General features: G+C 41.3%; 1 protein-coding gene across 2 annotated transcripts in view; it reads right to left on the reverse strand.

Moving 5' to 3' along the window:
- Window positions 1–13,182, reverse strand: part of CEP128 (centrosomal protein 128) — a 434,621-nt gene that overhangs the window by 62,009 nt on the left and 359,430 nt on the right. For both annotated transcript variants that reach the window (XM_043516125.1, XM_038407035.2), the window contains one exon: window positions 7,877–7,900. In XM_043516125.1, the coding sequence (XP_043372060.1) occupies window positions 7,877–7,900 (24 nt within the window). The remainder of the gene's footprint in view (window positions 1–7,876; window positions 7,901–13,182) is intronic.

The raw sequence follows: 13,182 nt of genomic DNA on the forward strand, positions 1-13,182 counted from the left end.
CCTGGGGGATCTGAGGTGCAGTCTCACATGTTGTATTACATATGGACATGAAAAAATGTGCCCTAGGAACCTCATATGGTTTTGGGCTGTTGTGATTGGATGAAACTTGAGGTGAGTCACTAACGATCAGACAGATTGGAACCTTGACTCTGGGAGAAATGCCCTGACCTGGGTAGAGTCCAACACTGCCCCTATAAACTCTATCCTCTGTAACGGGCAAAGGGTAGACTTGTCTGCATTGATCAATAGGCCTAGGACCCTGAACGTTGAGTAAAATGAGTACAACACTGGATATTACTTGGACCAGTCCATGATTAGCCAGTTGTCCAGATAAGGGTAGACCTGCGCTGCTAGTGTCCTCAAGAATGCTGTTACACAGCCATGCATTGTGTGAACACCTGAGATGCTGCAGAGAGGCCAAACAGAATCACCGTGATCTGGTAATGTGAATGCTTCACTAGAAACCTGAGGAACTTTTTGTGTCCTTCATGTATTGACACATGAAAGTAAGCATCTCTAAAATCAAGGTTGACATACCCTGGATCCAGAGAGGGAATGATGGATATCAGGGTGACCATGCAAAACTTCATCTTTTTCAGATAGTTGTTGAGCTAACACAGGTCTAGGATATGTCTGAGGCCTCCCTTTACTTCTGGGATTAGGAATACTGGGAGTAGAAACTCTTCCCTCTTAAATTCTGTTAAACCACCTCTATGGCTCCCACCGGAAGGAGAGATTGAATGTCTGAAACCAGAAGTTCTTCATGAAAGGGGGTCCTGAAGAGGGACAGGGAGGGAGGGTGGGAATAAAGTGTAGGAATAAACCAGATAATGTATCCCACTTCTACAGTGCTCAGCACCCAAAGGTCTATGGTGATACAGGACCAAGGACTGAGGAAATGGGAAAGGCAGTTTGCAAATAAAGGAAAATGGGGTTTGGCATCCTGGGAACTGGTATGACATCCTCAAGCATCCCATCAAAATGCCTGCTTAGAACTCCTTAGATGTCTAGGTAGAACAGGCATTAATATGGAGGTAGAAGGAGGATGAAGCCTACGCCAATCACCTCTACTCAGTTTCCTCTGCAGGTCCTGTTGGACAACTGGAGCAGAATACTGGAGGGATTACGGGGGCCTGAAGTGATTCCTGGAAGGGGCTGGGGTGTACAACCCAAGGGACTTTAAGGTTTCCCTTGAGTTCTTTAACCCACAGAGCTTAGGGTCAGTCTGCTCCAAAAAGGAGGAGGATCCCTCAAAGGACAGATTCTGCACAGTCTGTTGGACCTCCTGCGGGAGGCCAGAGAACTGTAACCAGAACTCCTATGAATGGCCACAGACCTGGCAGCCAAGTCAGCCACATCCAGAACAGCTTGCATCGAGGCCCTCGCCACCGAGCTTCCCTCACTCACTAGTGAGGAGAACTCCTGCCTACCATCTGCTGACAGTTTCTTTAAATTTTAGCACAGAGTCCCATATGTTAAAGTCATACCTGCCCCAAAGTGCATGCTGGTTTGCAACCCTGAGTTGCAACCCCCCAGGTAGAATAAATGTTCCTATCAAACTGGTTTAGCTTTTTTGAGTCTTTTGATTTTGGGGTTGTGCCTTGATGCCCCTGCCTTTTTCTATCATTAGTACCCAAAACTGCCAGGAACCCCAGGGGGCAGGATGGGAGTAAAAGAACTAATAACCTTGGGCAGGTGCACAATACTTGCATTTGGCCCAAACTTAAGGCAACCATTTTTAACTATTCTTGGTGTGCCTTATAGTCATCTGGGGGAGGTGACATGACCCCTTCTGAGACTACCTCATCAAGGGAAGGGGAAGAGGAAGAGGAGGCCAGAACTGGCTGAAGATGCTCTTCTTTCATTTCTTGATCTTCCAGGTCCTGATGAGCCAGCTCTTGATGTCCGATACGAGGTTGGTACGAGAATCAGGAACGGATGCTGTAAGGTGAGTAAGAGCCGCACTCCTCTCCAGGGCAAACAAATAGAAGAGCCTGGAATCGGATCTGGAAACGGGGAAAGAGGGATTTCCAAAAGGCTATGGGACAGGTACCAGTGACCTCCTGGCCAACCACTCTATGGCATTTCTGTGACAGGATCTGTGGAAGGGTGGAAACAACTGGAGGTGGGTTAGCAAGAGCAGCTCTGAGCATGGGAAATGTAGGACCCAACCTCCTGTTCAGAAGAAGATAACTCTCCTTCTGTTCACCAAGGAGGCACAATTCCAGATGATGCCTATGTGGAGAAGCCTGCAGAGAAGTAAGCATCATGGGTTTTCCCTTTGACAGTACCAAAGAATGAGCTATCCGGAGTACATGAGACTGACATGGTACTGAGAGCTGTAACAATCTTGTTGGTTCTCCCATGCCCTCCAGCACCAAGAGCATCAACACTAAGGTCAGGATGTCCCTAGCAGTTGCAAATACCTCTGGCATGGTTGGTACTGAGATTGGGTTGGTACGGTGCAGTACCACAGATGTGGAAGGTGCTTCTTCTGACTACTCAGTCAATGGTACTTTCCTACATGTTGGGGTCAACGGTGCTTTCTTCTGCAGTACTGAAGCATGAGTGTGATTAGACTTAGACTACTCTTAAGCCCGTAACTAGCAGTCTTTGGTGCCGGGATCTCCCCCTTTCTGCACTCTGCTTCTTATGCCTCTTCTTGGGAACTGGGGATGGTGAATGGTGACAGGACTCAGGTATGGTAGGAGGCACAGTCCTTACTGAGGCCGAGACACCCAGTGCTGAGTCTGATCGACCTGGCTCAGATAGAGGTCTGAGGAACACTCTATGAGTAGAAACTTTAGCCTGGCTTCACAATCTTTCCTCATGCGGGGCTTAAAGTGCCTGAATATTTGACAATGCTCTCTGATCTGAGCTTCCCCGAGGCGTTTAAAGCAACTTGAGCACAGATACTCACAGCCATAGCCTCACTGCAGGAAATGTAGGGCTTGAAGCCCGATGACAGAGGCATCCCTTGGCACTCGGAACCAAATGAAACCATCAGATGAAGTAAAAACCTAGCTAACTAAACACTAATAAACTTACTTACACTGAATTATTCAAAATAAATTACAAATGAATACAGTCCACTGAGAACGAGGAGTACTTGTGGCACCTTCGAGACTAACAAATTTATTTGAGCATAAGTTTTTGTGGGCTAAACCCACTTCATCGGATGCATGTGTGGGAAAATACAGTAGGAAGATATATAACACAGAGAGAACATGAAAAAATGGGTGTTGCCATACACACTCTAAAAAGAGTGATCAATTAAAGTGAGATATTATCAACAGGAGAAAAAAAAACCTTTTGTAGTGATAATCAGGATGGCCCATTTCCAGCAGTTGACAAGGGGGGGAAATAAGCATGGGAAAATAGTTTTACTTTGTGTAATGACCCATCCACTCCCAGTCTTTATTCAAGCCTAAGTTAATGGTGTCCAGTTTGCAAATTAATTCCACTTCAGCAGTCTCTCGTGGGAGTCTGTTTTTGAAGTTTTGTTGTTGTAATATTGTGACTTTTAGGTCTGTAATCGAGTGACCACATTGGTAGACATTTATATGTGATATATGCCATCGTGTGCCAGCAATGCCCCTCTGCCATGTACATTGGCCAAACCGGACAGTCTCTACGTAAAAGAATAAATGGACACAAATCAAACGTGAAGAATTATAACATTCAAAAACCAGTCGGAAAACACTTCAGTCTCCCTGGTCACTCGATTACAGACCTAAAAGTCACAATATTACAACAAAAAAACTTCAGAAACACACTCCAACAAGAGACTGCTGAAGTGGAATTAATTTGCAAACCGAACACCATTAACTTAGGCTTGAATAAAGACTGGGAGTGGATGGGTCATTACACAAAGTAAAACTATTTTCCCATGCTTATTCCGCTCCCCCCCCCGCCACTGCTACTCTCACCTTCTTGTCAACTGCTGGAAATGGGCCATCCTGATTATCACTACAAAAAGTTTTTTTCTCCTGCTCATAATAGCTCACCTTAATTGATCACTCTCATTATAGTGTGTATGGCAACACCCATTGTTTCATGTTCTCTCTGTGTGTATATATATCTTCCTACTGTATTTTCCACTGCATGCATCCAATGAAATGGGTTTTAGCCCACAAAAGCTTATGCTCAAATAAATTTGTTAGTCTCTAAGGTACCACATGTTCTCCTTGTTCTTTTTGCTGATACAGACTAACACAGCTACGACTCTGAAACCAGTCCACTGAGAGTACTTGCAGAAGCTACGAGAGCAGTCCCAGTGACCATCAGAGCCAGTAAGAAGGAACTTAGAAAGAAAGAACCTTTATACCGATCCCAGCGGCAGCAGAGGGCACTCAAACCACCCCGATGGGTATCACTAAGGGAAAAATTTCTGGTGACTGTGCATGGGGGCGCGCACACCAAGAGTAGAATGCACATGTGCAATCACTCGAAGGAGGGCAACCACAGTGTCTACCTTTTAAAAGGGTCACAAAGAGAACCTATGGAATTATAGACCAGTCAGCCTAACTTCAATACCTGAAAAGATACCAGATCAACTGATTAACAATCAGTCAACATAACCACCTAGAAGATAAGAGGATAAGTAATAGCCAACATGGATTTGTCTCGAAGAACTCATGCCATACCAACCTAATTTTCTTCTTTAATAGTGTATTGGCCTAGTGGATGGGGGAAAGCTGTAGAGATGATATCTTGATTTTTGTAAGGTTTTTGACACAGTCCCAATTGATGTTCTCCTCAACAAACTAGGGAAATGTGGTCTAGATAAAATTACTATATGATGGATACATAATTGGTTGAAAAATGAGCTTAACTTGAAGCAAGGGAGGTTTAGGGTAGGTATTACAAAAAGCTTTCTAACTGTAAGGATAGTTAAGCACTGGAACAGGCTTCCAAGAGAGGCTGTGGAATCCCTGTCATTGATGGATCTTAAGAACAGGTTAGACCAGGTATACTTGGTCTTGCCTCAGTATCGGGGACTGGATTAGATGACCTCTTGAGGGCTCTTCCAGCTGTACATTTATATGATTCTATAGAATGCCTTCTAGTGCCACTGTCTTCAAGCATTTTTTATTACATGCAAGGTAAAACACTACTTTTCTCAGATTATGCTGGGTCACATATTTGGCCTTCAAGGTCTCACCACAAGCATATTCATTTTTTCCATTAAAATATTAGCTGATTATTTCACATTATTTTAAAATACAAAAATGGATCTATATTTTAAGAACAGAAAACTAGCAATACGCTACTCCAGAATAAGGAGTACAAATTTGTATAGAATTTTATGATGATGTGCAACGTTTAAGGGAAGTAGAGTTGGGAGACAAACTTTGAATACAAAAGTTTTATTTTGCAGAGTCTATGTATGTAAACTAGATACTATAGATGAGTACTGTTTAAAGTATCCTTATAAATCTATTATGGTAACCTTTTCAATCCTATTTTTTTAAAATGCAGCAATGGGGTAAGGAACAGGAAATAAGAGATAGCTTGGACAAAGGGTCATTGGAAGGTGCTGGAGGCAAATGTGTGTCATTGAGCAATAAAAGGAGGAGGAACTGCAAAACAGGGTGGGGGAAACTATTGAGGGGGCTAGGTTAGTAGCGAACTGAAGGACAAGAGAAGAGCCATAGAAGAGGCTAGAGAACCAGAAGGGGATTTGGGCAAGAGCAGTAGCCTATATGAGAGAAGCAGACATAAGTAAAGAGTACAAAAGTAAATAAGTAGCTGAGGAGGAAGGTAAGGACCTGGAGGAAAGAGGCAGGTGGGAGCCCAAACTGCAGGGAAACGTAACTGGGAATGCTTCTGGCAGTGGTAGCTTCAGTAGCTGCCAACCAAAGGTCTTGGGTTTGGGGAGAAAGGAAGGAAGCAGGGAATCTTGTGCAAGGGTCATACCACTGGCTAGAGGAAGTGGCATGCTAGCTAGTTGATGAAAGGAAAGGAAGGGGTAAGGCAGGCAGGGTGGAAGAGCTTTGAGTTCCCTTCTCTCGTCATTTTTCTAACATCAAAAGACTGCCAGAAGCACTCCAAACCCTTTGATGTGAGAGCAGTTCTGGCAAGACACTACAGTAGCACACCAAAAAGGGAGGGGACTATTAACTCTTAGATTAAAGAGTTCCTAAATGCTCAAAGACACATAGAACGACAGCCAAGAAACAGGCATGAGAGTGAACTGCCTAGTACTATATGACACCCCGAGATTTGAAAATATTGCGGGCCCCTCTAAATTTCAGGGGTCGGAGATGGTCACAAGACCCTTCTCTGATGCACTGTGATCCTTGTCTCTCTTTCAGTGTTACTGCTGGAAGGGGAGATTGAACAGAGAATTGACTCCACTCTGGTCCTCCTAATGGAAAAGAAGAGTAGAGCATCTCTTGAGTTTCTGAGTCTGTTCAAGGCCTCAAGGAGAAATTTGCCTTACTGATGCTTAAAGCCTTAACTTTCATGCACATACAATATAGTTTAAAACAAAAAACACTAATACTGAAAAAAGAAGTCCATATATAAAACCATTTCATAACATTCAGGACCAGTCAATGATACTGGCATAAATCTACAGAGTTACTCTAGATTTACACTACTGAAAAGGAGAGAAGAAACCATTCCTAGGTGTCTGAACCAAGCTAACAAGAGCCAAGAATTCAGAGTAACTTTTTCCTCAACTTCCGTGTTTTCTGTTGATGAGCATGAGAATAGCAAGCTATAATAGACATCAAAGGAGATGTAATACATTGGCCCAATGGGGTAAACTAAGGAAGAGTTAATCTCAAATAGAATTTTCTGGTCTTTCATTTAAGTCAGACTGATCGTGTTAAGGTAACATAGGGCCAAATCCTATAGCTTTTTAATGATAGCTTTGTTTAAGAAAGGACTAAATCGTTTGATCTACACTATTTTGTATGCAACAGTACATTTTAGCATGCAGATATTTTATGAATGAACAAAATATAATGGCTGATGTTAGGAAATTTATTATTTGACACATTTACTGCTTGTTTTTTAAATGACATTTGAAAGATATATTTTTTTTAAATTAGGGACAGTGAATAATCAAGAGATTTGTCTCATATGGCACCCAGCACAGAAGAAAAGACCTCTAGCCCGGATGCAGTAGAGGATGTGTTTATCTGGTTATTTTTCTTAGAAGGAGGAGGAAGTGCCATGGCAAACACAAATGTTGCTATTGATTAACATGATTGTCCTGCATAGCAGAGAAAAAGGTATTTTTAATATATTCTTACAATCAACAAGGTATATGGAAACTGTTACCATGGGTTTACCTGGAATAAACTGACACATTACTCAATTTCTTATTGGATTAGAGTATTGCTATAAAATATTTGTTCAGATGGAATTTTTGGAGAATTTAGTTGCAAAGCTCTACCAACTCTCTACTGCAGTGCTTCTCAACCAATTAATCATTGTGGGCCACGCATGCAGAATTTCCCCAGAAGTATTAATTGTAGTTTACTTGCTCATTTCATCTGTCCAAGTGCAAAATTGCTGGTAAAGAGATACTAATATATACTTTATATTAAACTTAAGCAAATTAAACAAATTCAATAAATGGCAATGTTTGTCTAATTAGTATTTATAGAGCTTTGACCTTTAAAATATGCTAGGCTTTACCAACATATGTCCATTAAATGACCTCATGCCAACACACTGCTAGTTGATAATTTCACCTATTCTTTGGTTCATTTTTGTCAATTGGCAAACAAAAACCTCTTGGAAGTTGGGTTAGTGTTTGGAAAATTGCTTTCACACATCCTGGACCTTTTTCCTTTTGAGACTATATGAAAATCTGTTTAAGAACTAGAATTGGGTTTGAAAAGGAACAAGAGAAACTTACTGTTTCTAAGGCCATGATGCGCTCCTGCAAATAAAGAAGAATACATAATTAGAAAAAACAAGTTGAACATGATGAAAGGGCTTCATTTTGTCTTTGTTGTATTAGCACATACAACATTTTGTACAAAAACTTATTATATAGGAACACAAGAATTGCCATACTTGATCAGGCCAGTGGCCCATTTAGTTCAGGATCCCGTCTTTAGCAGCTGCTTTAGTGGAAGGTGGAAGAAAACACTTATGAAAGAACTTGCAAAAAAGAAAGGTTTCTTCTTAACCCCCAGTAGAGGCTGGCTTCTGCCCTGAAGCAGGAGAGATGATAGAAATTTTTTGAAGTATTTATTATCATGACTTTGAATATTTTTTTAACCATGTAAATGTCCAATCCTTTTTTGAATCCTGATAAATTCTTGGCCTCCATGGCAATGAGTTCCATTGTCTAACTGAGTGTTACATGAAGTATTTCCTTTTTGCCATCTTTTAATTTTATTGGATGCCTTCTTGTTCTTGTCCTTGCATCATATGAAATTGTAAAATGAAGTTCCTATCTACATTATCTGTACCATTCATTATATATATACATATATATATATATATATATATATATATATATATATATATATATATATATATATATATATAGTGCACTTTCTTATTCCTTTCCTCTAAGATGAATTTTTTCAATCATTCAAAACTCTTCATGTGAGAGTTTCTCCATGCACCAACTCATTTTTATAGCCTCAAGCACCCCACTGCATTTCTGTTATGTCCTTCTTGGGATGGGGTTACCAGAACACAAATTCCAAGTGAGCGTGTACTCCTGATTTCATATGGTGTTGTTATATTTTCAGTATTCTCTACCGTATTTCTTACGCATCCTGACATTTTGTCTGCTTTTTTGACCATTGCTGCATGTAGACATCGTTCTCTGTCAAATGAAGCTGCTGGTAAAAAAACCAAACAAACAAACATGCACACACATAGAAAAAATATTTTCATCATTGGCCTCTGAACTAGCCAGGGCTGGTTTTCAAAAAGAGAAAAGAAATCTCAACATTTGTTAAAAATTATTCTTCCTCCTGCATTTCCAACTAAAGTGCCCCCTTGTCCTACAGATAATGTGCATGGATCCATCTTTCAGATGAGTAACTGAAAAACTGGCGGTTTAAGTGACTTGACAAAAGTTATATAGGACATACATGGCACAGCTAAGAACAGAAACCTGATAACTAAGGTAATAGACCACATTGCCTCTGATACATTAAGAAAAAAACTCTAGCTGTTATATAGTGCTTTTTATTTGTAGATCTCAAAGCTCCTTATGAAGAAGGTCATGTCATTATCCCATTTTACAGATGGGGAAGCTGAGACCCAGGGAGGGGAAGTGACTTGCCCAAAAACACCTGTTGCCAGTGTCAGAGTGAGGAATGGAACCCAAGCCTCCTGAGTTTAAGTCCAGTGCCTACTTGATTAAGCACACTGCCTCCGAAGTTCCCTCAGTTACGTAGGGTAACTGTAAAATGGGGGTAATACTCACCTTTGTAAAGTGCTTTGAGATCTATAGAGAAAAAAGTGTTAGATACGACAAAGCTTTATCACCACTACATAATTATCATATTCTTAAAATGGATAAGAAAGACACGATGAGGTTCAGTGGGTGGTACAGGCACTCTGACCTAGTAGTCTGGGCACTAGCTGTGAAACCAAAAGACACAGCTTCTAGTGTAGTGTTTGACACCATTTGCTATGTTTTTCTTTTAGCACATCTTAGCACATTCAGAGTAAGACAGTAGGCCTGCTGCACTTGCATGCATGGCTAATTTCACTATTTCAGGAATGTGCATCTTTTCAGATATGCATTGTATAAGGCAGATTTGCACAAGAGTCATTGTGCAGATTTGCACAAGTGTTTTGATCAACAAAAACACTTAAGGACTTTACCTGAAAATCCTGTCTTGAGATAAATAAGTCAACTGAAATTTTCCCACTTAAGCGTATCCTTACGAAAATAATGTTTAGATAGTGCAAAAACAAAACATAAAATATAAAAGAAGCCAACAGTCCATCGATCCATGTTTGTTGTGCTGTGATGGAATATGCATTTCTTTATTACTAAATAATATGTTCTCATTATATGGACTGCGCTATATTTATGATTACTGTAACTATTTATTTGCTGCTTCAAGTGCTTGGATTTATTAATGATGTGATAGATAACTACACTGTTCTCACTTAGCAACCTTAACTGGTTTTGACAGAGGCTTGAGTTTTTTGGAATTATAATTGTATAAGGTGCCTAGAGGGTTTTTCTGTCTATATTATTATGTCTCTCATGTACCACCATTTATCTGGGAAAAATCCACAGAGCTTCACTTTATCATCCTATACAGATCAAACCAGAACACTTTATAAAACAAGACACCCTGAAAATTAGTACCCCCAGGACACCATAAAAATCTACTGGATATGATCTTGGAAAAGAAAAACATTTGTGACACACCTTTGACATTGAACTTTCTAAATTTGTCCCCTGATGCTATTAGTACACTGATAACATATGCAATGGAATATTTGTTTCCTCATGATTTTCTTTCTGGGACTGACCTCTCCTCTAGTCCAAGACAAACGAGCTGTACTTCTCAGCTACTGGAGCAGTTCAGACTCATCCATGAGCGCTCTGGGGCTTGGCTATACCCTCTTCTGCTCCTGTGCGAGATCAATGTTTCCAAAGTTGTAAGGAAACACTTAATTCTTATAAGTAGAGTAAGCATAATTTATAAATTATGCGCTAACTGTGCTATCTTTATACAAAGAGACTAAAGAAGCTACACACACACACACACACACACACACACACACACAGAGACAGAATTTTTTTCAGGTGGAGAAAGAATGGGGAGAGGTCAGTCCAGAAAGGAAGTAATCAAGTAACAAATTTTCTATTTTGGTTCTGTTTTTGTCTTCCAATCTCAAACTGGGAGATAGGAAGCAGCATGGAAAAATTAGTTCTGAGGAGAAATAAGGCAGAGGAAAAAGTTGTTCCATCCCTAAAATTGGTAGAATTAATCTATTTTGGGACTACTGTTGGAGCACTTTCCTTCTGAAGGATCAGGGGGTAGCCGTGTTAGTCTGTATCCACAAAAACAACAAGGAGTCCAAATTACAGATGCAGGCATTATTATACTGACACATGAAGGGAAGGGAGTTACCTCACAAGTGGAGAACCAGTGCTGACAGGGCCAATTCGATCAGGGTGGATGTAGTCCACTCCCAATAGTAGATGAGGAGGTGTCAATTCCAGGAGAGGCAAAGCTGCTTTTGTAATAGCCAGGCACTCCCAAGCCCCTATTCAGGCCCAAATTAATGGTGTTAAATTTGCAAATTAATTTTAGTTCTGCTGTTTCTCTTTGAAGTCTGTTTCTGAAGTTTTTTTCTTCAAGTATATTCTTTTATATTCTTATATATTCTTTTAAATCAGTTATAGAATGTCCAGGAAGGTTGAAGATTCAATGTCCTAATGGCTTTTATATGTTACCATTCCTGATGTCTGATTTGTGTCCATTTATTCTTTTACGTAGGGACTGTCCGGTTTGGCCAATGTACATAGCAGAGGAGCATTGCTGGCACATGATGGCATATATAACATTAGTAGACGTGCAGGTGAATGTGCCTCTGATGGTGTGGCTGATGTGGTTAGGTCCTCTGATGGTGTCGCTAGAGTAGATATTGGGACAGAATAGGCAACAAGGTTTGCTACAGGGATTGGTTCCTGGGTTAGTGTTTCTGTGGTGTGGTGTGTAGTTGCTGGTGAGTATTTGATTCAGGTTGGGGGGCTGTCTGTAAGTGAGGACTGGCCTGCCTCCCAAGATCTGTGAGAGTGAGGGATCATTTTCCAGGATAGGTTGTAGATCGTTGATAATCTGCTGGAGAGGTTTTAGCTAGGGGCTATACGTGATGGCCAGTTGTGTTCTGTTATTTTCCTTGATGGGCCTGTCCTGTTAGGTGATTTCTGGCTAACCATCTTGCTCTGTCAATCTGTTTCCTCACTTCCCCAGGTGGGTACTGTAGTTTTAAGAATGCTTGATAAAGATCTTGTAGGTGTTTGCTCTGTCTGAGGGATTGGAGCAAATTTGGTTGTATCTTAGGCATGGCTGTAGACAATGGATTGTGTGATGTGTCCTGCATGGAAGCTGGAGGCATGTAGGTAAGTATAGTGGTCAGTAGGTTTCTGGTATAGAATGGTGTTTATGTGACCATCACTTATTTGCACTGTAGTGTCCAGGAAGTGGATCTTTTGTGTGGACTGGCCCATGCTGAGGTTGATGGTGCGGTGGAAGATGTTGAAATCCAGGTGGAATTCTGCAAGGGCCTCTTTCCTGTGGGTCCATATGATGAAGATGTCATCAATGTAGTGCAAGTAGAGGAGGGGCGGTAGGGGACGAGAGCTGAGGAAGCGTTGTTCTAAGTCAGCCATAAAAATATTGGCATATAGTGGGGCCATGAGGGTACCCATAGCAGTGCCATTGACTTGAAGGTGTAAGTTGTCTCCAAATCTGAAACGGTTGTGGTTGAGGACAAAGTCACAAAGTTCAGCCATCAGGTGTGCCGTGGCCTCCTCAGGGATACTGTTCTTGACAGCTTGTAGTCCATCCTCATGTGGAATATTGGTGTAAAGAGCTTCTACATCCATGGTGGCCAGAATTGTGTTTTGAGGAAGATCACCAATGCATTGTAGTTTCCTCAGGACGTCGGTGCTGTCTCAAAGACAGCTAGGAGTGCTAGTAGCATCGGGTCTGAGGAGAGAGTCCAAATAGCCAGATAATTCTGCTGTAAGAGTGCCGATGCCTGAGATGATGGAGCGTCTAGGGTTTCCAGGTTTATGGATCTTGGGTAGCAGATAGAATACCCCTGGTCGGGGCTTTGATGGTGTGTCCGTGTGGATGTCTGAAGGATGTTTTTCTCAGAGGAATGAAATTCAAGATGAAGTGCTTTATAAAAGCGTTGGTAGATGAACAGGTGGCCGGATGGTCAGCGATGCCTCTCTGCCCACAAGGCTGTCGTGCCACACTGGGTGGGCTCCAGTCCTTTCTGGAATCTGATTATCTGCAGCTGAATGTGCTCAAGTGATTCAGCACTTGATCCTAACTATGTGGTATTTGGATGGTTTCAGGCCCATGAAGTTAAAATTGAAAGAAACAAAGTTTTGGGCTAAAGGAAGGAAGAATTTCTCCTCCTCTGAGGTACAAGAGGAAGAATTAACCTTGGCTATGAATGATTCAGACGTATCTTGTCCTTCTGGAAAATGTA

Source organism: Dermochelys coriacea, chromosome 6 (genome assembly GCF_009764565.3).
Source record: "Dermochelys coriacea isolate rDerCor1 chromosome 6, rDerCor1.pri.v4, whole genome shotgun sequence".
NCBI lineage: Eukaryota > Metazoa > Chordata > Testudines > Dermochelyidae > Dermochelys > Dermochelys coriacea.